The sequence below is a fragment of the Candoia aspera genome, chromosome 1 (genome assembly GCF_035149785.1).
Source record: "Candoia aspera isolate rCanAsp1 chromosome 1, rCanAsp1.hap2, whole genome shotgun sequence".
Lineage (NCBI taxonomy): Eukaryota > Metazoa > Chordata > Lepidosauria > Squamata > Boidae > Candoia > Candoia aspera.
This window is the reverse complement of record NC_086153.1, coordinates 54,830,550-54,858,281: the sequence shown is the minus strand read 5'-3', so window position 1 is coordinate 54,858,281 and position 27,732 is coordinate 54,830,550. Positions and strand designations below refer to the sequence as shown.

Here is a 27,732-nt window from a genome sequence, read left to right as displayed (position 1 = left end):
CCTTGCTCTTTCAACATGAACAACTCACACATATCTCACACGTAACTCCAAAAAGTCCCCAACATATGAGCTGGACGACTGTCCTACTGACCCCAGGCATTTCAACAGAGGTGCAGTGTCAAGAGCAGACATGTGAGCAGTGGGATTAGATGGACTATTGGGCTGATCCAGCAAGGCTCTTCTTGGGCTTAGAAATAGTAATGGGACAATGGACTCTATGAAGCATACATGCTTGATTCTTACTTTGCCTCATTGCCAGTTTTGACTTCTACTTATTTCAGAATAGATCCATCTATAATTGTGTTAAAACCTGGACCTTAGCTTGGACTGTGTGAAACCTCAAAAATCTGCTTCCTTCTATTGCTGGTTTTCATAGGGTGTTTTTCAAGACTGGGTTTTTTTCCCCCTTAACATTTTAAAACAAAATCAAAGAAAATATTTTAAAACGTACATTGAGTGATCTCTTCCAGCTTTGTTTAATCTTTTAGGATAACATTCTCTACAAAGAATCTTAGACTGCTGTAAGCATGCCAAAGTTTTTAAAGGTTAAACAAATCTAGAAGAGAGATAGCCAATTCATATATTTTTAAAAAGTACAGTCCCTCAGCCCCTCCATAAACTGTATGGATATTTTTGTTTGTTTCAGGGGTAAACAAAGACTAGCCAGATTTCATGTGTATTAGAATTAGTACCACCATTCTTCTTGTGGAAAAACCACAAAGTCACCCAAAAGGAATTCATGGCAAAATTTTTCTACCTTCCTAGACAATGCTAAATTTTCTACATTTAATCTAAGAATGTCTACTCTATGCTAGAAGAACTAACTCTCTCTTGGTTGCATGGCAGTACACATACACACAAAGCCAATAATTGTGTGAAGACAGCTCATGATGCAGGATGGCTATGCTTGTCATGTGATTGCCTTTTTTAGTTCTCCCTAGCCACAGCAAAAGATGCTAAGAGACTGTCACTTCCTTCGCCACCCCCTGCCTTTTTAAGTTTTATTTTTATTTCCAGAATACCCATTCCTAAACTCAGTAATTGTGCAGGAAACACATTTAAATATTTTACGTCACTAGCACCTTATTCCCAGTTAAAATTTCATACACAATGAAACAAGTACAAGTCAATGTTAGAGGGGTGTTCTGGCCAAAGTCTCCATGTAAAGAAAATCAACTACCTGGTAGCCACTTTGTGCAAGGAGAATTAATTTAGCCTGAATAACTGGCTGTGGGGGAAAAATCTAACCCCTTCTGCATGTATTAAGCAGATCATTTTTCTGGGTTAAGGAGTTTACGTTCACAGATGAATTTCCATGATTCAGTAAGTGATTTGTATGAATAGGGTCAAATAATCAAATTTTTGTCTCTTGAAAAGGACAATTCAGCCTAGTGTAATTTCTCTGATTTTGTATAATTTTGTCTAGAATATTTTCTATTCTTTTGATTTTAACCTCTATTTTTTATTTCAGTTATTGGGTGGTAAAATAGTAAGTAAGTAACTATACTGGAATAATGCAATCTGTTTTGGTAGGTATGGGAAGGAGCAAGAGATTTTGCACGGTCATCACCAAGCTGGAAATCTTTTTTAACCCAATCCTCTAGTTTCTGAGATTTCGGTAGCTGATGTTCATAGGAACTAGATACTTTCGAGGAGGAGGAGAAACAGCAGCAGCAGCAGCAAAAAAAAAAAAAAGAGAATTGAATGCTCTGTCCAAACCACTTCCTATGTTTCAGAAGAATCATAGCACACTTAACATGGCTTTGAGCCCTGGCTCTGCAGTACTGATTATTATGGCCATGTGAAATTACATTTGTCTTCACAAGTAAACAGTCTTTTTTTCTATGACAGTAAATTTCAGATTACCTCACCTTCCTACTGAAGGGAATCTCAACTGAAAGCAGTATTTCTTGAGGCTTCAGTATAGTTTTTCTATACCCAGTAAAGAATTTTTCATCCATCCTTATTGTCCTGCTGCCCTCTGCAAGAAAACAAGATGCAACACACGGGGGATGAGTTGGGTAAGCAGGTGAGTTCCTAATTCATCTTGGCCACTATTAATTATTGGGAGGATAGCTGGTCTTTTATTTCTGCAAGGAAAGATTGCAACCCACACTAATGGAACAATATATCCTAGCTATCTTTTCCAGCCTGGTGCTCCCTAGAAGTCTTTCCCTTCATGTATGTATTTCATGTAGTATCCCACATGTCACACTGGGATCACAGGCAGCATGAAATCAAGAATTTTAAGGAACCTGTCCTTGAAGTCTTATGTTATCAAGAGTCAACTATCAAATGTTGTTAAAATTGTATCAGTGACATTTAGACCACCCCCCTAGGAACTCTGAGTTTCTTGTTGTTGTTTATTCGTTTAGTCGCTTCCGAGCCTTCGTGACTTCATGGACCAGCCCACACCAGAACTTCCTGTCGGTCGTCAACACCCCCAGCTCCCCCAGGGACGAGTCCATCACCTCTAGAATATCATCCATCCACCTTGCCCTTGGTCAGCCCCTCTTCCTTTTGCCCTCCAGTCTCCCTAGCTTCAGCATCTTCTCCAGGGTGTCCTGTCTTCTCATTATGTGGCCAAAGTATTTCAGTTTGGCCTTTAATATCATTCCCTCAAGTGAGCAGTCTGGCTTTATTTCCTGGAGTATGGAGTATTCTTAGCTGTAACTTAATGAGAAGAACAGATGAAATACAGCTTTTCTGGTCATTCTCTGCAACGCACAGAGAGATGTATATGTTTCACAGCATACCCTGAGCACAAAAGTCACTTGCTGAGATGTGCGACTATAAAAATCAATCAATCAATCAAATAAATGTGTATTCATCGTCTTCTGTCTCCAATAGAAATTAAAGGGCATCTAAAACATTTCCAAGAATTCTCTTTAATGCTCAAGAGTTTCAGGACAGGCATTTAAGACCTTCTAACAGCAGAACATTTGAAAACCACAGTTATCACAAAGGTGTGATACACTATTCCACAGCTATCAAATATCACAACTTACCAAGGGTCAGATATGAAATATTAAAACCAAATACAAAGATAATCCAACTAGTGAACATGTTGAAACAATCTAAGCATGTGGAATTATGGGGAATATTCAGCACTAACCTTTAGAAACAAAAGAAGGAATAACCAAAGGAAGCTCTCCTAACACTCTTAACTGAGACTCTGGGAAATAACCGGCTACTTTCCCTGACTAGCCCCAGAAAAAAAAGAAAAGCATGGAAACTGTTCCATTGACTCCCACAACAGAGTCTGGATCTGTAACGAAGAAAATCAAGAAACCACTTACCATTTGACACCAAAGTCAGTTTGCTCCCGCTTGCCATCAACACTGGATTTAGGTCAGATATTGGACTTGCAGTCATTATATTTCCGCCAATAGCCTGAAACAAAATATAGCATAAACGTATCTTAGAAATTAGTTCAAGAGACATCACTAAAATCACTCATCAAAGTATCAGGTAAGGGAGAAAATCCTGAATATTTTAACTTTACACAATTAAAATTCTCCAGCAAAGGATCGTTACCTTGTCGTGGTGCTGGAGCTTGAGCACCTCAATGATGACATGACCTAAACCGTGAAGGGCCACCCAAGACGGGAAGGTCATGACAGAGAGGTCAGACTAAATGCGATCCCTGGGGAAGGTAATGGCAACCCACCCCAGTATTCTTGCCATGAAAACTAAATGGATCAGTACAACCAGAGATATGTCGGTATACCATCGGAAGATGAGACCCCCAGGTCGGAAGATGGTCAAAGTGCTACTGGGGAGGAACAGAGGATGAGTTCAACTAGCCCCAGACATGATGACGCAGCTAGCTCAAAGCCGAAAGGACGGCTAGCAGCCAAGGGTGCTGGTGGTGAACGGCGAATCCGATGTTCTAAGGATCAACACACCATTCGAAACTGGAATGTAAGATCTATGAGCCAGGGCAAATTGGATGTGGTTATTGGTGAGATGTCAAGATTAAAGCTAGACATTTTGAGCGTCAGTGAACTGAAATGGACTGGAATGGGCCACTTCACATCAAATGACCACCAGATCTACTACTGTGGACAAGAGGACCACAAAAGAAATGGAGTAGCCTTCATAATTAATGGTAAAGTGGCTAAAGCAGTGCTTGGATACAATCCAAAAAACGACAGAATGATCTCAATTCAAATTCAGGCCAAGCCATCTAACATCACAGTGATCCAAATATACGCCCCAACCACAAATGCTGAAGAAGCTGAAGTAGAGCAGTTCTATGAGGATCTGCAGCACCTACTGGACAACACACCTAAAAGAGATGTTATTTTCATCACAGGAGACTGGAATGTTAAGGTGGGCAGTCAGATGACACCTGGAATTACAGGTAAGCATGGCCTGGGAGAACAAAACGAAGCAGGACATAGGCTGATAGAATTTTGCCAAGACAATTCACTCTGCATAACAAACACTCTCTTCCAACAACCTAAGAGATGGCTTTATACATGGACTTCACCAGATGGACAACACTGAAATCAGATTGACTACATCCTTTGCAGCCAAAGGTGGCGGACATCTGTACAGTCGGTAAAAGCAAGACCTGGAGCTGACTGTAGTTCAGATCATTAACTTCTTCTTGCACAATTTAGGATCAGACTAAAGAGATTAGGGAAGACCCACAGATCAGCTAGATATGAGCTCACTAATATTCCTAAGGAATATGCAGTGGAGGTGAAGAATCGATTTAAGGGACTGGACTTAGTAGATAGGGTCCCGGAAGAACTCTGGACAGAAGTTGGCAGCATTGTTCAGGAGGCAGCAACAAAATACATCCCAAAGAAAGAGAAAACCAAGAAGGCAAAATGGCTGTCTGCTGAGACACTAGAAGTAGCCCAAGAAAGAAGGAAAGCAAAAGGCAACAGTGATAGGGGGAGATATGCCCAATTAAATGCAAAATTCCAGAGGTTAGCCAGAAGAGATAAGGAATTATTTTTAAACAAGCAATGCGTGGAAGTGGAAGAAGACAATAGAATAGGAAGGACAAGAGACCTCTTCCAGAAAATTAGAAACATTGGAGGTAAATTCCAGGCAATAATGGGTATGATCAAAAATAAAGATGGCAAGGACCTAACAGAAGAAGAAGAGATCAAGAAAAGGTGGCAAGAATATACAGAAGACCTGTATAGGAAGGATAACAATGTTGGGGATAGCTTTGACAGTGTGGTCAGTGAGCTAGAGCCAGACATCCTGAAGAGTGAGGTTGAGTGGGCCTTAAGAAGCATTGCTAATAACAAGGCAGCAGAAGATGATGGCATCCCAGCTGAACTGTTCAAAATCTTGCAAGATGATGCTGTCAAGGTAATGCATGCTATATGCCAGCAAATTTGGAAAACACAAGAATGGCCATCAGATTGGAAAAAAATCAACTTATATCCCCATACCAAAAAAGGGAAACACTAAAGATTGTTCAAACTATCGAACAGTGGCACTCATTTCACATGCCAGTAAGGTAATGCTCAAGATCCTGCAAGGTAGACTTCAGCAGTTCATGGAGCGAGAATTGCCAGATGTACAAGCTGGGTTTAGAAAAGGCAGAGGAACTAGAGACCAAATTGCCAATATCCGCTGGAAAATGGAAAAAGCCAGGGCGTTTCAGAAAAACATCTATTTCTGTTTTATTGACTATTCTAAAGCCTTTGACTGCGTGGACCATAACAAATAGTGGCAAGTTCTTAGTGGTATGGGGATACCAAGTCATCTTGTATGCCTCCTGAAGAATCTGTATAACGACTAAGTAGCAACAGTAAGAACAGACCACGGAACAACGGACTGGTTTAAGATTGGGAAAGGAGTATGGCAGGGCTGTATACTCTCACCCTACCTATTCAACTTGTATGCAGAACACATCATGCGACAAGCTGGCCTTGAGGAATCCCAGGCTGGAGTTAAAATCGCTGGAAGAAACATTAACAATCTCATATATGCAGATGATACCACTTTGATGGCTGAAAGTGAAGAGGAACTGAGGAGCCTTATAATGAAGGTGAAAGAAGAAAGTGCAAAAGCTGGCTTGCAGCTAAACCTCAGAAAAACCAAGATTATGGCAACCAGCTTGATTGGTAACTGGCAAACAGAGGGAGAAAACGTAGAGGCAGTGAAAGACTTTGTACTTCTAGGTGCAAAGATTAGTGCAGATGCTGACTGCAGTCAGGAAATCAGAAGACGTTTAATCCTTGGGAGAAGAGCAATGACCAATCTCAATAAAATAGTTAAGAGCAGAGACATCACACTGACAACAAAGGCCCGCATAGTTAAAGCAATGGTGTTCCCCGTAGTAACATATGGCTGTGAGAGCTGGACCATAAGGAAGGCTGAGAGAAGGAAAATTGATGCTTTTGAACTGTGGTGTTGGAGGAAAATTCTGAGAGTGCCTTGGACTGCAAGAAGATCCAACCAGTCCATACTCCAGGAAATAAAGCCAGACTGCTCACTTGAGAGAATGATATTAAAGGCAAGACTGAAATACTTTGGCCACATAATGAGAAGACAGGACAGCCTGGAGAAGACGCTGATGCTAGGGAGAGTGGAGGGCAAAAGGAAGAGGGGCCGACCAAGGGCAAGATGGATGGATGATATTCTAGAGGTGACGGACTCGTCCCTGGGGGAGCTGGGGGTGTTGACAACCGACAGGAAGCTCTGGCGTGGGCTGGTCCATGAAGTCACGAAGAGTCGGAAGCGACTAAACGAATAAACAACAAAACAATTAAAATTAAAATGGGATGTGGAGTCCTCAAATGGAAGAAGAATAGGTTAAGGAAGCAATACAGCTCAAGTGAATTTGTTGTTTACTGTTCACACTTTCATGAAGTGCTAAATGTTTTTTTTTTTCATGAAATTAACAACTGGTGGCTTTAAACACCGATTTACATTTTGATTCATTATTCTAAATTGTACTTGAGTGGGTGAATATAAAGACATTCAAATAAATTATTTAATGTCATTGTTTCTGCAAAACCTCTGGGCATTTAACATGTCTCAGCAAAGAAAATATATAGTCAAATCTGATTTGCCCATACAAAAAATATTACTCATTTTCACTCTAAAAAATGCCTCTGTGGCCTGAAGGCTGGTATAAATTAAAAGTTATAGTTCTCCTAGGCTGACATTTCCTCTGAAGATTTGTTCAAGCTAAGCCATGCATAAGAAGATTCATTGATCAATTTGAATTTACAAAATAATAAGAAATCATATTGCCTTGTAGGCTTTCTTCTCTTTATGCATGATATAAGAATTATTCTATTAGAAACAAAGAGACCCAATTTCTAGTCCACATTTAGCCACAGAAGTTCACTGGATGGCTTGGGTGCAGCTGTTAACTCTCACAGTCGTTGTGGGGATAAAATTGGAGGAGGGAATGTTATATGTACCACCTTGAAATGCTTTTGCAACCAAGAGGGCTTACAGGATCATTTGCTGCCCAAATCCCTGAGATCATGCATTGTCCCCCACCATGAAGCTTGTGGGGGAACATCAGAAGAAACATCTAGGAGCCTGTGTATGTGCATTTTCCCTGCGAAAACTGTCTAGACCAGTGTTTCTCAACCTTGACAACTTTAAGATGTGTGGCCTTCAACTCCCAGAATTCTGAGAGTTGAAGTCCACACAAAGTTGTCAGGGTTGAGAAACACTGGTCTAGACATTCAGGGGCAGGTGAAGTTGTGCAACCTTGAAACCAAAGTCAGTAGAGTAGCCTGGCCACGAGTATTATGGTGAGTACTGTATGAAGGATAATAAAGTCAGCTGGGAGATAAAAGTGCAAAGGGAGATACATTTTAAAGGAACAGTACATCACACCTGCCATTCTTGTCTCCTTTTAGCAGAAACTATTTGGAAGCACTTACTGCAACATTGCGGATCTGAGGCCCTGCAAACCACCTCAATTGTTCTAGGACAGCTTGGAAGACCTCTGCTCGGTAAGAAGGAAGCTGGGCCACTGCCTTCTTGAGAACCTCTTCCACATGGCTCAGGCTACAGGACGCACCAAAGCTGATTCCTGTAAAACCAGAAACAAGAGGGATTTGGCCAAATGGACCTTCACCAAGATAAAAAGTATTGCTCTCAGGCACTGAACTGAAGGAATTTTCAGATCTTTAGTCTGCTCCCTTTACTATGGCTTATTTTAAAAAACCAAGAAAGGTTTTATTTCCTGCATATCTTACAAGGATGCATACTTAATTTAAGGGGAAGGAGTCTGAGGGCCACGGTGGGCGGGGTTATATCACATATGTGGAGACAGCTGGCTTTTGGGGTAGAATTTTGGAGGTTCTTTTCTTTAAAACTGTGATATGCCTATATGCCTATTTTACAGTGTACATTACAGTTTTGTCCCCTGAAAACGGGAAATTGGGCTTCTGTTTTTGGCAATCATAATGAGAAACATGAGAAGCAACTCTGAAAAGCGGGGCGGGGGACAGTGGAGATTACAGGTTGACCCCTTTTGGGAGAAGGTAGAGATCTAAAATTATTCCTGTTAAAAAGATTGCAGGCATTATCAGCATGTCTGGATTTTCACTTTTCAGCCAGTTACCAAATTTTAGAGGATGAAAAACTGTTCTGCCATCTCAAGAAAGCGAGTATAATGCGTGTGTATGTGCCAAGACATCATTTAAAAATGGAGTTATTTGTAGTTAGTGTGTATAGGTTTTATTAGAGCAATGCAAATATATGCCCCCCTTTTTAAACAAATCATGTGGAGTGTGATATGTGCATGTGTGTAAGTCTTCCATCTGTTTCTGAAGAACAAGCCAGTTTGTTTGCCTAAAGCAGTGGCTCGGCTGCTTCTTTGCAGTCAAGTGACCCACCGGCCACCTGATCCCAAATCTCCATCCAGAAATCTGGCCATCTTGCTCTTGGATAGCTTTCCCCAGCCAGGCACCCTGTATTTGCATTAGAACTGTGGCCCCTAGAATTCCCATGCTGGCTGGGGAATTCCGGGAGTTGAAGTCCACACATCTTAAAGTTGTCAAGGTTGAGAAACACTGCTCTAAAGCATCTAGCTTGCCTCTGCATGGTCATGACTCTGCTTGCTGTACCTGATCTGGCCACATGCTGTACCTGTGATTTGCCCAAGACATTCCATTGCTTGTTAAAGCAAAACAGTGCAGCTCCTGACACCAGCTTTGCACTTTTTGGTAGATTACCCCGCCAGCCAGGCTCACTATCTCAGAAGGACAGAGATGTTCAGAAATTGTGGTTCATGAAACTGAAGTGTCATCTGAGCTCTGAATTTTGTTAGAACCTCCCCCAGAGGTGCAATCAGTACATTTTGGCATCAGGAACAGAGACAACCTGTAGGTGCAGGGGGAGAGGAGCTGTCCATCCCGCCAACTATCCTAATCTTTTTTTTCATGGCTTGTAAACCTTTCCTTGCGCATTTCAAGCACCTCTTGCCAATCCCTCGAGGCAACAGGCAGACGACTTACCCTCTTCTGTGTACTGAACAGAATTCATTTCTGGGATCCAAGTTGGTGCTATAATCACAGGGTACAGCATGTTCTTTAATCTCATTTCAATACCTAGAGAAACAAAATCCAGTGAGGTCAGTGCAGACATGGCAGCCAGCCAGAAGTGGTAAATCTGCCAATGAAACAGCAGAGCTCTTATGTAAAAGACTCCAGCAGACCTGATCCTGCTCCAATGGGGACAGTACCCCCTTCCTAAAGCAATCTCCAGAGCCATTCCTGCATGCCTGAAAAGGAAGGCATTTGCCCTGACTTGTAATGAATGTATAAGGCCAAGAACCACTTAGATTTTCCCTTCTGCCTGGCAGCATCAACAAATACTCCTTAATATTCTCTTTCCCATACTGCTTTCATTCTTTCTGCAGTAGCCACATTCTACCTAATATCAAGTTTTTAAAAATCTTGTGATTGGGATAAGCAAACTGGAGATCTATAGCAGTTATGAAAGCTAACTGGTTTGTCCAGCATTTCCCCTTCCCTTGTGAAGCGCGTGGCTTTCAGACATTCAAAATATAGTATCTCCAAGGGAGTGGGGAGAGACTTGTTAAAGTGTGCTGAGAACTTGTTTAGAATTTTCATGCTGTTTTGAGATACTCCAACAGAGAAAGAATGGTTCCAGCTTTGGGATCAGATATGGCTCCCACTAACATACAGTTAATCCTTGACTTACGACCATTTGTTTAACAACTGTTCGAAGTTACGACACTGCTGAAAAAAGTAACTTGTGACCGGTCCTCACACTTATGATCATCACATTGTGCCCGCAGTCACATGATCAAAATTCAGGCACTTGGCAACCAGCATGTATTTATGACAGTTGCAGTGGCATGATCGCCATTTGTGACCTTCCCAGGGGGCTTCCAACAAGCAAACTCAATGAGGGAAGCATGATTTGCTTAACTACCATGTAGTTCGCTTAATGACTGCAGTGATTTGCTTAATGACTGCAGCAAAAAAGGTCATAAAATCAAGCATGACTCACTTAAAGGCTGCATTGCTTAGCAATGGAAGTTCCAGTTCCAATTGTGGTTGTAAATCAAGGATTACCTGTAATAAGAGGCCTGCTGGATTATCTGAGAGGGCATCTAGTCTCCTTATTCCCAGCAGCTGATATCCAGTATCAAACTGCCTGTAAGTTAGAGGTAAAACATAGCCAGCATAGCCATATTCACTGAATAAACTGCAACTAGCTGGGTTCACACAACTTGTTAAACTATAAACCACAGTGGTTGGGTTCCTATGACTAACTACATTGGGGCTTAGTATATATGTAAATCTGGCCTGTGGGGAGCAAGGACACTGGTGTTATGAGAATGGGATAATTTGTAAAAGAAGTCAGTTGGAGTTCATTTGCTCATTTGCTTCACCATTTAGGGTGAAGTGGCCACGCCTTTTATTTTGTATGATTATTATCATTGGGTTTTTTTAAAAAAAACAATGTTTCTTTAATCAGAAGTCTAGGTTAGTGTGTATAAAATTGCAGCCTTAATTATTAATGGTGAAGCAAGGGACTTTATTTGATATTATGAAGGAAGAAGTAAAACCTTGACTGGCCAGCCAATTACATACTTGGGCTGGTAGCTAAATGTGTGTGTGCACCTGGGAGTGCAAACATTGCATTGCATAGTGTTGCACTGAACTGCAAAAACTCAACAGGAAACAGAGTTGGTCTTCTTACCCACTTCCGTGTTCCCTACCACAAGCTTGGCATCGGGGTGCTGAGCCTTCATAGCCACAAGTTCCTTGAGATTTGATGGTTGCAACCACATCACTCGCTCACCTTTGAAACACAGTTGCTTTACAGGCTTATTCTGTGTCTGTGGAGAAATGGCCAGGTTTAGCTTCATGTAATAATGTGGAGTCACAAAGCAAGGAATCTCAGCTCAGTGTGACTGCAGCAATCACCAAGCTAAGACTTGCTGTAACTAAAATAGAAGAAAAGGAACACTCATGTTAGAGATTTAGATGGTGAAACCAAGGTGCATGGTTCAAATCTGGCTGAATCGTGAACAGATTCATGCTGATTTGAACTGGGGTCCTTCAGAGTGGACTGCACCTGAGACTGAACTTCCAAAGCTTTGTAAGGGAGATTGGAGATTCATAAGGATATGTTTCTCTCCAAACTCCAGAAGACTCCAGGGTAGGGAGAGGAGAAGGGCCACATTATAGCTGCAGCTGTAGCTTCCACTCCCAGTGAGTCACAGGCTTCAGGATTCTTTGCCACAAGAAACAGTATAGGAGTCCTTCTATGAAGTCGACAAATCCATCCAAATCTCTCTCATTATCCAGTTGGGTACTTGTAAGGGGGAGGGGCAAGAAGTCTCCAAGATCCATCTGGAACAAAGCTTGAGGCAATGTAGCTTGAGAAATACTAGCTTTCATTTATCAAGGTCCCTTGGCCCTGCTCTCTGACAAGGCTGCCCCAAAGCCCTGTTGGTTGCAGGCTAGCAAGGCAGAAGTGTTTAGCCAGGATTTAAGGAACTTAGGCCCAATGGATTCTTCCCTATGAATAAAGTGAATAATTTCATAGGGGATTGGGTTAGGGTTAGGCAAAGAAATAAACATACTATTTACATGTAATAATTAAATTCAAACTATATATATAATATAAACTATAATTTCAAACTATATATAAAATAAAACAATGGTAGAACATTGCAACGTTATAAAATGAAACTTTTTCATTGGAAATAAACAGTAAAACGAAAGTAAAACCTTGTTCTGTTCTGGTCTGGTCTGTTCCGTTCTGTTCTGTTTTAATGGGAAAGATTAGCTTAGTTTTGTGTGGTCCCTGAAATCTGGATTTTATTTTTGAGACAACTATTTACATTTCTCATTCCATATATGTTTCAGATAGATATTTGTTCTTTGTAATAGACACTGTAAAAAATTCTGATTTTGATGTCGGCATGTCCAGGCAGAGCAGGAATACATTCTGGCAGCAATCTGGCATTTGGTACGCAAGCCATTAGCCTGTGCAGGCAAAGTAGGAGCAAGTTCTGAAAGTGATCCTGCTGTGCCTGAACCTGCTCAAGATGGCCTTCTTCATGCTTGCTTTCCATCACCTAGGAGTCACAACCCACAGTGTCAGCAGTTCTGCTGCGGGATAAAACCCTAAAATCACAGTAACACAATTTACCCAAACCTATCTTTGCAATCACAGAAACCTGCCACTTCATGTTTCATATAGTCTCCATTTCATGGAATCTCACACAACAACACAATCAGTTGTTATAGTGGATTTCAATCCATCTGCACTCCAATATAAGATTTAATTTGAAAATTTCATAGAATGAGGTTTGGAATCAATTATCCCCTTTCCTTGCTCAGATATGATTCCTTGATCTTCTTATATGGAAGCATTTCTTATTTAAGGTAGCAGGAGTCCTATCTGTTTGTTTGTTTGTTTACATATTTAGTTATTAAACCCATTTCTGTGCTGCCACAATCAAAATGATTCTCAATGCAATATAAAGTACAATACAAAGTATAATATAAAGCAAGTTCTGAACAAAAAAATAAAAAACACAAGAACACTGCAAGAGTTCAAAGAAAATAAAAATGGCAACATCAGATCAAATCAGGGGAAGGCTCTCTGAAACAGCTTAGCCTTTAAGAGCTTTCAAAAGACCTTCATGGACATATCCATGTATTTTCTTGGCAACAACATGGGCATTGTTGGCCATTGCCTTCTTCTAGGATTTATTATTATTATTATTATTTACCTCCCAATCTAGACTAATCCCAGTATTCCCTGGAGATATTCCATCTAAGCTTCCTTGTCCAAGCAAGATCAGCAGGTGATGCCACCTGCTAAATGCCTGAATACATAATTCCTGAATTATGGAAGAAATTGCTTGACTAAGGTGAATAGAAAGTTCTGATGATAAAAGGAGATGAATACCCATCATCAGATGTTTCCTGTGCAATGGTCAGGACATAGATACAATTAAACCCCTGTGTCAGCACCATTATCCTGGATTGATTTGCCATGATATAACGACCTACATAAACAGAGGGATTACAAACCTTTTTCAGCACCCTATTGTTGCTTAATGCCTTGGGTCATTTGCAATGTTTACAGAATCACAAACTGTTAGTGATAACATTTCCCATCATCTCTGAGAGTATTTAATTGACTAAAGAGCAGTGAATCAAGGACCCCCAATTTACATACGGTTTCTTTTTCTTTTTTACATAACCAACCTGCCTTTTCTCTCCCTCCTTCTCTCTCTCCAGCTCTATTATAGTTCCTTATTCACCACTGAAATATGTCAAGAAAAAGAAGCTGCTGACATAAACATCAAGTTAGCTCCAGACAGTGTACCTAAGTCTACCCTTCCCCAGCATGGTGCTCTCCAGATGCGTTGGCACTGTCATTCCCAGAATTTCTAGATAGTCTGGTTTATGGGTGCAAATCAGTGAGAATACCAAGATCTTCCATAAGGAAATTCAGTTAGCCTGGTGAAGAAAACTCACCAATAACTCAGGTGGGAATATAGGTTCCTGGGTAGGGTCAAAAGGCTGGAACTCAGATGTATTGAACAGAGTTGTGGTAATCAGTCCCTGCAGAAGAAAAGCAATGCTATTTATATATGCACACACACACACATATATACATACACATACATATATATACAGTATATGTGTAGATATGTGTACATACATACATATATACATACACATATATACATACACATACATACATACACATACATATACATTCATTCCTTTTCATTCTCCTCCTCCTCTTTGTTTTGTACCATTAAAGACTACTTTCATATATTTTATTTCTGAACAGCATATTTTTTTACATTTAATAGCAATAAGGACCTTCAAGAAGTAATAATATTTGTTCAGGTAATTAATGACCAATTAATTCTTAAGTCAGTTCCCTACTACCTGATGGCTCCAGATTTGTTAGGGCTACAACTTCCAAAATTCCCAAGTAAACAAACCAGTGGTTACACTAACTAAGAATTCTGGAAATTGTAGCCCTAATCTATCAATAGAACATTCTGCTGGGGATAATTTCACTAACTGTTTATTTCTACATAAGAAAGTAACAAGAGTAAATATCCATATCCAAAGATCTCATGGACTTACTGAATTGCCTTCTTTTTCATTCATGCAACAGCTCAGGCCATTGACTTGCTTTTCATTGCACCCCTGAACCTATTAGAAAAAAGGACAAAACAAGACAAATACAACAAATTTGCAGATGTATAAAAAGGGGAAAGTCAGAAACTGAATAGTTCTTTTCTAAAAAAAATATTTTTTCTGTTTTTTTTTCTTTTATCTTTTTAGTATTTTAATTGTCATTAAATTTGCTTTGCTCATCTATTTTTTCCTTGCATTAACACAATGCAATGGAGATTTTAATATTAAGTAATTTAGCTTAAGACTAAAACATTTGTTATATAACAAATACCTTGAAGAAAAAAGGACAAAAATATGTAATAATTAAATACAATATTTAATAAGATATTGTCATAAAATGCCTTTTCCTTCATGCAGAAAAAATTACATTTGTTATTTCTTTCATTTATGAAATATGCAATGTAAAGATATCCCTCACTTTTAAAAAATACATACAGAATATAGATACATTTTGTACTAAAAGTTTTCATTCACTTTGATGAAAGAGAATTTTCTTTGAAAGAGAATTTTCTTTTAAATTTCTTTCAGAGTAGAAGAGAATTTCATAAACTTTCTCATGAGTGGAATGTTCTTGCACTGAAGATGAGGTACCCAAAAATTGACTGTGAACATACTCTGCTTCTTTCATTTTACAATCACCTCTCCAATGATCTGCAGTCTCTTTGGCTTCACATGTTCCATTAAATCACAAAGGAAGACAGCGGGTCTTCCCACTGGGGTCTTCCTGTTAAGCAGTCCTACTGTCACCACTAAGGGGAAGTCTTGTCCTTCAGGTATTATTGGAGAATTTTTCATTGCCCTGGAGAAATTTGGAAAGCTTGTCAAGCCAACGTCATGACCACAGATTTGAAGAATTTTGAAGGCTATTTGTGGCCACCTGTATTTACAGTCCAGACCAAATTGATGGTCATACTCCACTCACTTTTATTTTGGCTTGTGTTTAGTATTCCTCATGTTCTTTGTTTGTGGAGTTCTGGTCATTAACTACAATGAAGTTCTGTTGTTATATTTACAATGTAGTGGTTCCCCAATTGTAAACAATATGCATGATTATGGTGGTCTTGTTAACATTTAAATTAATTGTGTGTTGTCTGAGAAGTATTGCCAGGATGCAGGGTAACATTATCGTGTGGAGTAAATGCTGTGCTTTTCATGGCTCCTTCATATGTTCAAAAGAGAATACTGAAGAGAGTTATAATTATAAATCACGTTACATATGCAGTTCTATGCATATCACTCAGCAGTAAATGTTATGGTTTAGCGCTTACACCAAAATTAGTTAGCACTTAATTGTCAGTGCTATCAACACCTGTATAAACCTAAAAGGGTTCAGTAGCCATTTCTTCTTCCCAAAAAATCCTGGGAATTATAGGTATAAGATCAGTGAGAATCTTTAGTAGAATTCCCAATATTCTCAACAGCTACATTTCTGTTTATTTGGCAGGGAGGAGGGAGCCATGGCATTTAAACTGATTTTTAAAAATAAGTTTCTTGTGTCAAGGGTGATAAATAACCTAATTACAATAAATTACATGTCATTAAAACAAATATTATTTTATTTCCTTTGGAAATACTTAAGGAAGTTGAGAAACATCCAACTGATTTATGCAACTTACCACATTATTTTCTTTTCCAGCCATACAGCAACCTACTCCATTTACTTGTTTCCCACAGCATCCCCCTTCCTAGAGAGAAAGAAATATTTCCAAATAAACTTTCCATGCTATTAAAAGAATATGCAAACATTTGAAGAGTTGTGCTGGATCAGACTCAAGCGTTATTGATAAAAGATAGGATTTGGACTGAAGAAATTGAGGTTCAAGTCCCCATTCAACCATAGAATGACTTTGAACCAATCACTGTCTCTCACCCCAATCCACCTTAGAGGTGAGAATTAAATCAGGGGAGATATCAGGGGAGATACCAAGTTCTCAGAGAAAAGGCAGGATATAAAGGAAATGAAGGCAGCAGAAGCAGCAACAAATGCAACAATGTATTCCCATGGTGGACAATTACTGATTTATTTTGTACCCTGTTTCTGATTATATAAGAAATCAAAGCAACTTGCAACAATAAAAAATAAAAGATAACAGTAAACCAATACAATTAAAATCTAAATTAAAATCAATATGCTAAACATCCATTAACAGTTAATCAGTATGTGTTTCTTATTTTTCTAAATACTGGAAAAGCAGTAGCCAAACTCATCTCCTCAAGGAAAGCATTTCATAGCTTGGGAGCCACAACAGGCCTTCCACCATGTATCAGCAGCAGAGGCATCTTCAAAAGAGTCTCTCCTGATTATCTAAGTACCAGGCAGGTTGATACTTGGGAAGGGAGTTTCTCAAATAGTCAAGCCCTAAACCAATATTCAACTTGTGCCTCACAGGCAAGTGGTAACTATTGCAGATTGTTCCACACAGGTATCAGGTGATCCCCATACCTTCTATCAGTTAGCAGTCTTACTACTTAATTTTGTACCAATTGTGATTTCTGAACATTCTCCAAGGGTAGCCCTACATAGAGTGCACTGCAGTAGCCACAATAAGTTGGAACCAAGATATGAATAACTGTCACCAGGTTTCAGAAAGAGTTGCAGTTGGTATACTACCTATAGTTATGCAACCATGTACCTTACCACAGCTGCCATCTGCAACATCCCAGATGAAACTTCATTTGAAATGAGTCCAAATTATCAGTTTTTCCAAATGCATATAGACCTGCAAGGCTACCATTTTCTTAACAACTTAACCCAAGGATGGAACATTCAAGGTTGGCCTCTAATAACAGAAATTTCCTAGGTTGGTCAGAGTGTTTTCAATAAAGGATTGATAACTGCCTCCTTTAAACAGGTAGAAATATGTCTTATACCAAAGGAGACCTTGATCACTTCACTTAACTATGAGCCAGAGTCAGCCTGGTCAATTTAATTGAGACAGAGGTAAAGAAGGTGGCATCTCTAAGCTCTCCATAGACTTTGTCCTCATCCTTAGGATGTGCAAGCTGAAAATAATCTGTGTGAACAGAACAACTAATTATCAAAGTGATCTCCCTATGCCCTGCCCCAACACTGAAGTCCAAGTCAAAGAAAATCCAGTTGACTTTGTCTGCAAAGAATGATGAAAATTACTCACAGCAAGCCTCCAGTTCTTCCAGCTCCCCTTCTCCCACAGCTTGATGGAGGAATTGCCACACAGTACTGAAAGGCATTGCCAGCCAATTATCTGCACAAGCAATGCTACAAACTGTATATAAAAACCATTACACTCAGCAAGCAGCAGTGCTTGGCTGACTTTATGTGGGCTTAAAAGCTAAGCAGAGTTACACCTGATCAGTACTTAAATAGGAGGCCACAGAGGAATACCAGGGCAATAGGCTAGACTGGGAAAATGAAAACCATCCCAGAAGGAGATAGTGGCAAATCACTTCAGGTCTATTGTCAAGTAAATTACATAGACATGGCTGTGAAGTAATCAGAAGTAGAGTTCAAGTCAAAGCAGATTGCATCTTCACATTTATTTGGAAAAGTCAGTCTGATTCCACCACCAAGACATCTTACCTCTAGCCCCTTACCTTTGCAAATGTCCTGTACCCCTCCAGGATGGGTCTGTATCCTGTACAGCGGCAGAGATTTCCTACATTGCCAAATCAAGTTGAAAAAGTTAACAGGCATGTAGAAAGTAATAGAAGGAAGGTTATTTTAGTTTTTTTCTCTACCATGAAGAGACTGATGTTTGCCTCCAAGAAAGGAAGCTGACAATAGAGAAAAGAGTAACTGTCTCTGGAGCTTTGATAACTTTGGAAGGCAGGATTCCAGTCTCAAAAAACATCACAACAACTTCATCAAATCATGGCGGATCAACCTAAACTGACTGCTTATCAACTAACCATCATTTTCAAATGTACTGTATTTCTTACTTTATTCCATGATGAAAAGCGACTGGGCCAATAAAGATGGGAGTTGTGGTCCACTGCATCTGGCAATCTTACCTTGAAAAGCATCTTCAATCTCTTCCATTCTAGGCTGAGGATGATTGCGAAGCAAGGTATACATGGACATTACAATGCCAGGAGTGCAGAAACCACACTGTGATCCATGGCTTTTGGCTATTCTCTCCTAGAATAGAAGAAGAATTGGCTCATAAAATATGCCAAGCCAAATCAAACCAATCAACTTGCTTTTGGTGATAGGTGTGAACACAGCCAGTGTCTGGTCTGGTTCGCACATCACACTACACATAAATAGAACTTCTTTGGGCTTTGTCTTTTGTATGAACTACCAATTTTTCATACCACAAACTATGGCTTAATGTAATCTGTGAACCCAAACATTTGTTAAAAGATAGTCACATCTCCCCAGCTTACCTGTACAGGGTGCAGCCTTGTCTTTGTGCTTCCTATGCCTTCAACTGTGGTTACAGCTACATGGTGGAGGGCACAGATGGGGAATAAGCATGCATTTGCAGTATAATGACTGGAGCAATGAATTAAGGAGGTTGTTTGTTTTGTAAAATCTTCAAGTACAATAAAATAATGAAGGCCAATCTCCAGGATTGGGCTGTTAATCTCATACTGAAACTGCAACAGAGGTAGGTGCTCTGGCATCATCCAAATGTTTTGGAAGACAATACCTCCCCATTGGTTATGCTAACTGGGCCTGATGAAAGTTGAAGTCCAGAACAAACATTGGCCAAAAGTATGTGGCTTCCAAGTACCAGCACCAACATTGGGTACAGATATGGAAGGTAAATGGGAAAGAAAACTGACATCAAGAGAATATTATCATTTATTGTTATTCAATGAAATCTGGCATGTAAAACAAATATTAATCTAAGAGAGCAGAGCTGAAAAAGTGCAGTGGATTTTAATAAATGTTATCAGATGCTTCGGTAGTACTAAAATATTAGCAGAAAAGCTGGACAAAACTTGGATGTTGAAACTTTAAAATCCCACATTCAAGACCTGCTCTTCCATCTCATCAAACGTGGTTCAAAGGATACATTATTTTCTTTCGGAAGTTGTCAAACTTGGAAATCATAACTGTGCAAGCGCCACAGCCTCCTTCTCCACAGCCCAGTTTGGTTCCACACAAGCCCACTAATAGGATAGAGGTTAAGGAAAACATACCAACACAGCTAAATTGCTTACAATCTTTTAACACTGAAGGATTTGATCCTGTGGTCGATATGTGCAGAATGAAAATCAGGCTTTCTTTAAAAAGCAATCAAGGTTTGTTCTAAATGTATTCCCTGATTGGGAAATCTGATTTTTAAAGTATAGGATTTGATCAACTGATAAAAAAAGCACAGAATTATTGGACAAAACTGACCTAACTTGGGTACACACTCATGTACTGTGTTCACACAACATGCTTAACTTGATTACTGGATTCACACAATACATCAAATCATAAACTAACAAAACTCATTAAGACACAAAAGGCTAATGAAGATTAAAACTAATCAGGTTTTGCAGGTGATATGAGTGCAGTCTTTAACTTATTTGGTTTGTATATCATGAAACACAGCCAACAATGGCCCATGGCCTTCTCATTTCAATTCTTCAAGCAAGTCTTTAAAATCAGTCTGTTCTCGGCTGCTTTTTCCTAATTAGTGTTTTCTGTTGATGGTTCTTTGGGATTTTGAGCTGATTTAATGTGTTGTGTAGAAAGGTCCGTACAATGCTGGAAGCCATATAATATGCCTCTTTTATGGTTCGGTGATTAATGTGTCCAACTTTAGCTGTGCGCACATCCTTAAATACAATTTTATCCTTTTTTTAATTGCTGAAGAGGATCAGCTGGTGAAAAAGGGAGGAAGAATTGATTTACATCCACTAGATATATTTGCTTGTTCTACATGTATGACTAGGGGAAGAAAATCAGATTAGGCATTAATTCTCCAGCATAGAAGTCAATGAATGTGTATTTCTGGGAGAATACATGGTGTTCCCCTTGGGAATATTCTTAATTAGTGCCATGCAATCACTTGTCTATGGCAATGCCACCCAGCTTTTTATGAAAAACAAACTGGACCCCAATGGATGAACTTCCTTCATTCAGTCTGTTCTTCTTTCCTGGTCCCTCTTTTGGCATTTAAGATTCGCTATAATGTAAACATTAATGTACTACTTATTTTAAATGACAGAGAGAAAGCTCTCACTTAGATTTAACCCAAGCCAGAGAAGTAATCCCCTTAAACCAGCTAGCCTATCCCTTTCCATCTCCTGAATTTCTGATAGTCAAATTCAACTCCCTGGTTCAGTAATTGCAGGAAACAAAGTACATGAGTGTGTACCTACAATAAAAGCCAGATTCCAGCACTGGCTACATTCTTTAAACATGCTTACCAATGGTTCATTTAGGTTCACTCAATCCAGTTTAACTCCAAGACCACATTTATTGCCCAAGTTAGATTTGTACAACACGTGAAACTTAAATGTAGTTGGTTAGTTTGTGGTTGTGTGTCATGTGAGCACAGCTAGATTTAACTCATGAGGTAGAGGCATCTTTGTGGCACCTTGCATTTTGCTTTGCAGTTTATGAAGCCTTACCATACTCTTTGGGAAATATAGTTTTAGCAAAGGCTATGCCAGTGTCAGTAGTCTTTAGGAAAGCTATAGTTTTCTGGCCACAGATATTGGAGGGAGAGCAATCGTTCTCCATACCCTCCAGTAAAGGCTAGCTGTAACCATAATGTTACAATTATTGCAACTGGTGGCAACTGAGGCTAAATGGAAGAACTCAGGACTTGATAATAAGGATCAGCAGGTAAGTGGGAAGTAAGGGGTTTGGTGGCTTATTGGGCATTGCTTGTTGATTCTGAAATCAGACTTGATTAGAAATAAGTCGTGCTATTTCCAGATTAGGCATTAATTCTCCAGCATAGGAGTCAATGAATGCAGAAGTAGCTCAGCTTATTTCATACTAATCCAATGCAAAACAGATGATGATAATTGTCCATCTTCTCACACTATAGAGTTTTTACTATAGGTTGTGAATGTACTTCATGTTTACATCATTCAGTTTAACTCTGGCAAAACTGGAAATGCTGGGCATAAAAATTAGAAGGCAATGAGTTCTCAGAAATCTTAAAACTTATTCTACTGGACTCTGGCCCAGTCCTGTGTCCTCAGGCCACCTGGAAATATCTGGACTATTTTAAATTCCATGCAGTGCATGTTTCTTGAGCTCAGATACGTTTCCTTCGAAGGTAGGTTAGCAACGTAGTTTCTGGATCCACATTCTTCTCCACTACCTGAAAAGCAAGAAAGATAGTTTCTTAAAACACATCCAAATATACATACATCTGTCTGCTGCTGCTAATGCCAGTAACAAAGGAAATGATATCATCCATCAGCAACTGATTACATTATGGGAAGTCAGAATATTCCACCATTTGCCAGTGAATTTGTCAAACCATCCAGTGTCTTTGACCTGCAACCACTTCTTAAAGGATCCCTGTTCTTACAATATAATTATTTTGTAGTTCTATGGCATTTACAGTACAGAACTGCAAGTGGCAATGATGGTTGGAAGTTAATCAGGGTCAGGCCTGATCAGTATTGGGTGGGAGATACCAGAGCACTGCAAGAGAGTAGAAAGTCAAAACAATTTGTGGAAGAAGACAACAAACCACTTCTGTACTGTTGCCAAGCAAACATTTTGGATGTGTTTATGCAGTCACGAGGAGTTAAGCTCACTTCAGGGATGTATTTACCTTTCCCGTGGCATTCAAACAGGTTTTTTGGTGCCTTTAAGTGTTCTCTTTTTAAATAACTCTTTTATATGATTACTTATTTTGATGAAAGTGTTGTTAGCCATCTATCATACTTTTTAGTAAAAAGAATAATAATGATTTCAGTTTAAATAAATGAGCAGTATTCTTACTGAGATTGTGGAATAAGGACCAACTGAGCCTGACAAAAAGCTTGTGCTAAACACCTCCCGTCATGTGCTGAGGGTTAGAACTGTCTCTGGCAATCACAACTTGAGTGTATTTTCTCTCCCAGGCCCAAGGTAGCACTCTAAGTGCCCAGTGTACCAAAACATAAGTTTTGCAGCCACGAGAATGCAGAGTGTTCTAATAACAGGTTGGTACATTCTGCCAACAATAACAAACTTTCCTTCCTGATTGCAGCATAAGACTGATAGGCCCCTGAGTCAGGTTGTTCATTTCCTCCTTCAAGGTAGACTTTATGTCACAAACAGTTACATTGAACTCCTGCCTTCTTGGCTTGGCTTGCCACACCACTCTTGCTGTAGCCTTTAAGCTAGGTTTTTAATTGAGTTATTTATCAGCATTTCTCTGTAACAGTACTTCTTGCTGGTTCCTGTTCACTTTTAATGTCTTTCTCTGGAAACTCTTCTCTGGAAACTGTTAAGTATCTAGAGTGCCTAGCTTTGCATAATATACAAAAATAAACTGTAGTTAACCAGCGTGCAGTTCAATATATTGTGTGAACCCAGACAGATGGATTGATTAGTGTTTACCCATGGTTAACTGAACTCCTCTTTACTAATCCAGTTTTCTAGGGTAACACAACAGCACATCAAAGTATAAACTAACCCCATAGGCTTGGCATGCTAGGTTAAAATATGAGCTATAATTTGAGCCATTTGAGCAGTGTCTGGATACTGGGCCCCTAATGCTATTCACTGAATGATCTTAGGCAGCTCTTCTGTCTTAGTTTCTTTTCATGATTTGTACTGCAAAGGAGAAGAGGGAAGGGACAAGAGAATCACAGAAGAGTTACAGATGGACTAGAATGACATCTGACCTCCTGTAAAATCCTATGAATGGAGGCAAGGAAGTACAGTGTGTCTGCAAACAGCCCTAAACACCTAGGGGGTGAAATTTTGAGCAGGAGAACATTTTGCTTGGCTGAATTCTAGCCAATTTAGCCTTAACTATTAACAATAAAGGTTATTCCTATATTTCCAGATTAGATTAGTTATAAAACTGCTTTTCAGCTGAAAACTTTGATCTAAGGGTCAAAAAAGCATCTGACAAGAAGACACTGCATTATTTAATTACTAACAAATTATCTCAGCACATTTCTTGTGCTTGTGTAGAAGAAGGTGATTGTGTGCTTTGAGCTGTTGTGCGTAACACAAAATAAGCATTTGTTAAAGTTCATTTTGCCTAGACCTGCAAGAATTTCAGGATAGAATGCATATTTCTTGGCATAATTTGGCTTACTGCCATAATTAGTTAAGGTAGCTTCTTTAAAGGAGATTGAAGAAATTGACACTAACTTTACAGAACCATAATATTTGGTGGCAGTGAGCTACTGAATAACAAGTGCTGGGGAGGTTTTGGGCAGTCTGTGGAAGCAGAATGCTGGATTAAATAAACCTTTGGGATGATCCAGCAAGACTCAGTATAATACATGTTACACAACAAGATCATAATTTCAAAGTCAATTTGCTCCTGTATGTTTATTTATGATTTTACAGGAAATAGCTGCCACATAAGAGCTGAATCAGGACTGTAACTCCTGTGAGAATATTGTTGACATTTATACCACTGTACTACATTCATAACAAAAATCCCTTGTTGCCACTGCCATTTCATTAGGTTTAGTGGGAGACCAACTTTCTACCAAGAGCATCATGTGGAAGGAAAAAGGTTTGCTCCTGATCCCCTCAACTTCCCCAGTCTAGTTCCTTCCACATACTCTGGCTGCAACTCCCAGAATTTCTAACCAGCAACTAGACAGCACCTGTTTTGGGAAAACAGATTTAATGCATATCTACTCAAACAAATTCAAACCATTCATTTAATATAATGCATCACTGGGACATTAAGGAGTATTAGGAGTGGTAAAATGAGTGCATATGGTTTGATTGAAATACTTATTTTCCTTACTTATATCCACTTCTTACTATTTTACTGATTTTCCTTTTTATATCCACTTCTTAGAAAAGCAATATTTATCAACAATTTCCAGCCAAACACAAGTGACACTGTCATGATATAATGAATTTGGAAAAGAATATTATTTCAGCTGTTGGTTTGAGAAATTAAATAGAATTAAATAGGTGCTTAATGAACTTCAAATGACACCCTGATAACTAAACATCATTTTTGGCTTGCTTTCCTACCTCTTACCGATTCCTTCCTATCACCTGATGCTCTAGCCTTGAAGTCACACACAGCAAACAATGGCAGTTATTTGCAATGTCAGGCTGCCAGAAATAGTGACAAGGTAACCTTTCTCATTAACTGCAATGCAACGTATCATGTTCTGTTCTAAGGCTTTGGTCAATATTTCCAGGGCTTCTGAAAGCCTCCGTCTCTACAGTACTTTGAGCCTCCTCTTCTGGTAGCATTTCATAATCTTTCCATGCTGCAGTGGTTTCAAAGGATCTGAACAAACTTGTGCGACAAAGCCTGCTTATAACAGTTCAAGGTAACTATCACAGAGCTTGTGCATCTCTTAGTTACAATGTGGACTCATTTCATTAAACAAGCAATCCAAATTATCCATCAACCTCATTTCCTAAGGTTGGGCTGATAATCAATACTGGCACCATTTCAGAGGATTTTTAGATCATGGAAGAGACAGCTGATGTAAAACATACTATATGGGGGGAATTTCTCTTGTTTTAAAGGTCAGATGATTTGCAGGGATTTCACTTAATGTTTGGATAGGTGAAAGGCTGGAACAAATGCTTTTGCACATATTGCATCATGTGAGTCCTTGTCACCAAGTCGATTCTTAACAGAGATTTGCAGTCAGTTTCCCCCGGCCTCTGGGTGATTTTCAATGGGCCACTCTCACCCTTCACTTTTTCTAAAGATGTACATTATGAATGCTGCCACAACTGTGTACATGAAGAGGAAGGCTCTAGAAACATTTACATGAGTTGCACACTTATAACTATCAGTACATGGCCTATTCTGCTTTATCTGGTAGCAGCTCTTGAAGCATTGAAGAATTCAAAAGGGGGATGATCTTTTCCAGATGTTTGACAAGCTGCTTTTAGTTAAAGATCTGTGGGTTCAGCAGGTCCTTTCTACATGCAAAGCATACAGTATTCTGCTGAGCAATGACCTATTAGGTGTAGGACAAAACTAATCTAAATGAAAAAGATGTGGAAATAGGACTTCTACCATGTCTGGTATTTCAAGGAAGCTTGTAGTTAGTGAGTGAGTGAGTGAGTGAGAGAGAGAGAGAGAGAGAGACACCTTTGTAGGGATAAATACTATGGAGATTTGAGGAAGCTGTGATGGCAACTTTCTGCTCTCCAGGCTTAACTAAGCATGAGCAAAAACAATATTCTTCTTCTCTGACTACAGGCTGAAAGCTACAAAACCACATGGCTCTCAAGGAAGTAAGAACAGTGGCTTTGTTTACAGTTTGCTGATGAAACCTATCTAATCTCCACCCTGGCTGTTCCCAGCTGGTTACCTCTGTATGACAGCCCTGTGCTAGAGCAACTGCTGAGGGTATCTTTTTTAGATAATATCAGTCAGATGTTCAGCCAGAAAAGCAGAATTTGACCATGCAGAATCAGATGAATCTAAACTACTTACAATGAAGCCAAAAGGGAGGTGCTAATTCGTTTCAATTCATGAACTCCATCCTGGCAGCCAGAGTGAATACTCTGCAGACCCTGGCAGTCAAACCTTCTGGAGCAAACCAGGACATTTCAATACAGTGTCCTTTTTCTCTGAAACTCATCAGGAATGGAATAATCTACCTGATCCTCCAGTTCAAATAAGCCCCATCTGTTATTGGTAATCACTAGCATTTAATCTCTCTGTGCAAAGGGAGGAATGGGGCAGGGAGGGGCATGGATAGGGCTTGCTTTTGTAATTCAGTTCATCTTGGATATTAATATGATAACTAAAAAGCAGCCAAAGACAGGATCAGGGAACGTTCAAGGCAACCAAGAACATATACATTATTTGTATTTGATGCACATACAGCACTATGTAGCTTATGAGATTGCATGTATAGTCTTACTTTAGTGGTTCTCTGCAGTTTTCTTTAACTCAGCTTTGTTGAGGTTTATGGAGCATTTTGCTCAGCACTAATTTAGGAATGGCACTTTTATAAAAGTGATGTCCCTGACTTAAGTAACAACTTTATCAACACAAAATGTAACACAAGCATTTTCTGGAAAGAAACAGACTGAAAAGCATTATGCTTTTTCCTCTTTTTTTTATAATTAAAAGAAACATGGGATCCATTAAAAAGAAAGTTTGGTTTGTTTTCTAAAGCAACCACCCCGAGCCCCAATTGCCATAATGGCAGCTACTCATGTGGCTCTCCTATCACCATTTCTTCATTCATCTATCATTTATTGAACAGGTCAGTAAATGGGAACAAGAGACAGATTACAAATATATTAAATCCAGGACTGCTTCTTTGAGGAATGCTTGTGCCATCTGCTGAAGAGGGCGAAGAGCCATGAGAATAATCCATGGACTAAGATGCAAGCAGAAATGTTATAAGAAACATGTCCTACCTTCTTGCCATTTACAAAGAAGACCAGTTCATCCTTTTCTGGGGCCATTTTGCGCATCTTCTGAATGGAAAATAAGGGGAAGTTCCTTGATCACACTCTTTGATGTCGCCCAACACAGCTGCGGTCTGAGTCCCAAAGGTATCAACACATGCAGTAGAGGGAGTTCATAGGAATCTCTGATCTTATATTGCAACACTGTAAGAGTCCAAGTTACACAAGAACCACCCAGAGGCGTGTCAGCTACACTTGGCCGGGACTTCCTGCTCTAATGATAGCGCAGGAGAAATGGAAAAGGATAGAGTCTCCAACCCTTTCTGTGCCATGATGATTCAACTCAATCTTCAATAGATAAGGCAGCCAAACTTTGGCAGGGGATCAAGATGGCTCAAAATTAATGCCTGTTATTTCATGTTCTATCATCTATGACATATCTTTTCCATGACTGGTTCTAGAGTAGTGGTTCTTAAACTATATGACCCAATTACCACTTTCCCAGTCTCAAATAATGGTGTCATTACCCCCACAAAAATAGGCAGACCCTGCTGTTTTACACAAGCATCTCAGCAGCAGCAGCAGCCCCAAACTGGATCCTTG

The 27,732-nt window shown here is 39.5% G+C and overlaps 1 protein-coding gene across 1 annotated transcript in view; it reads right to left on the bottom strand.

Annotated features, from left to right (window-relative positions):
* Positions 1 to 27,317, bottom strand: part of XDH (xanthine dehydrogenase) — a 58,838-nt gene extending 31,521 nt beyond the window's left edge. Inside the window, exons 1-14 of the mRNA XM_063304426.1 lie at positions 27,139 to 27,317; positions 21,859 to 21,916; positions 19,661 to 19,757; positions 19,026 to 19,134; positions 18,651 to 18,777; positions 18,234 to 18,295; positions 16,277 to 16,345; positions 14,607 to 14,675; positions 13,980 to 14,066; positions 11,179 to 11,317; positions 9,462 to 9,554; positions 7,881 to 8,032; positions 3,300 to 3,393; positions 1,872 to 1,981 (exon numbers count right to left, since the gene is read on the bottom strand). Of these exons, the coding sequence (XP_063160496.1) occupies positions 1,872 to 1,981; positions 3,300 to 3,393; positions 7,881 to 8,032; positions 9,462 to 9,554; positions 11,179 to 11,317; positions 13,980 to 14,066; positions 14,607 to 14,675; positions 16,277 to 16,345; positions 18,234 to 18,295; positions 18,651 to 18,777; positions 19,026 to 19,134; positions 19,661 to 19,757; positions 21,859 to 21,916; positions 27,139 to 27,195 (1,323 nt within the window). The 5' untranslated portion in view covers positions 27,196 to 27,317. The remainder of the gene's footprint in view (positions 1 to 1,871; positions 1,982 to 3,299; positions 3,394 to 7,880; positions 8,033 to 9,461; positions 9,555 to 11,178; positions 11,318 to 13,979; positions 14,067 to 14,606; positions 14,676 to 16,276; positions 16,346 to 18,233; positions 18,296 to 18,650; positions 18,778 to 19,025; positions 19,135 to 19,660; positions 19,758 to 21,858; positions 21,917 to 27,138) is intronic.
* Between the last annotated feature and the right edge of the window lie 415 nt (positions 27,318 to 27,732).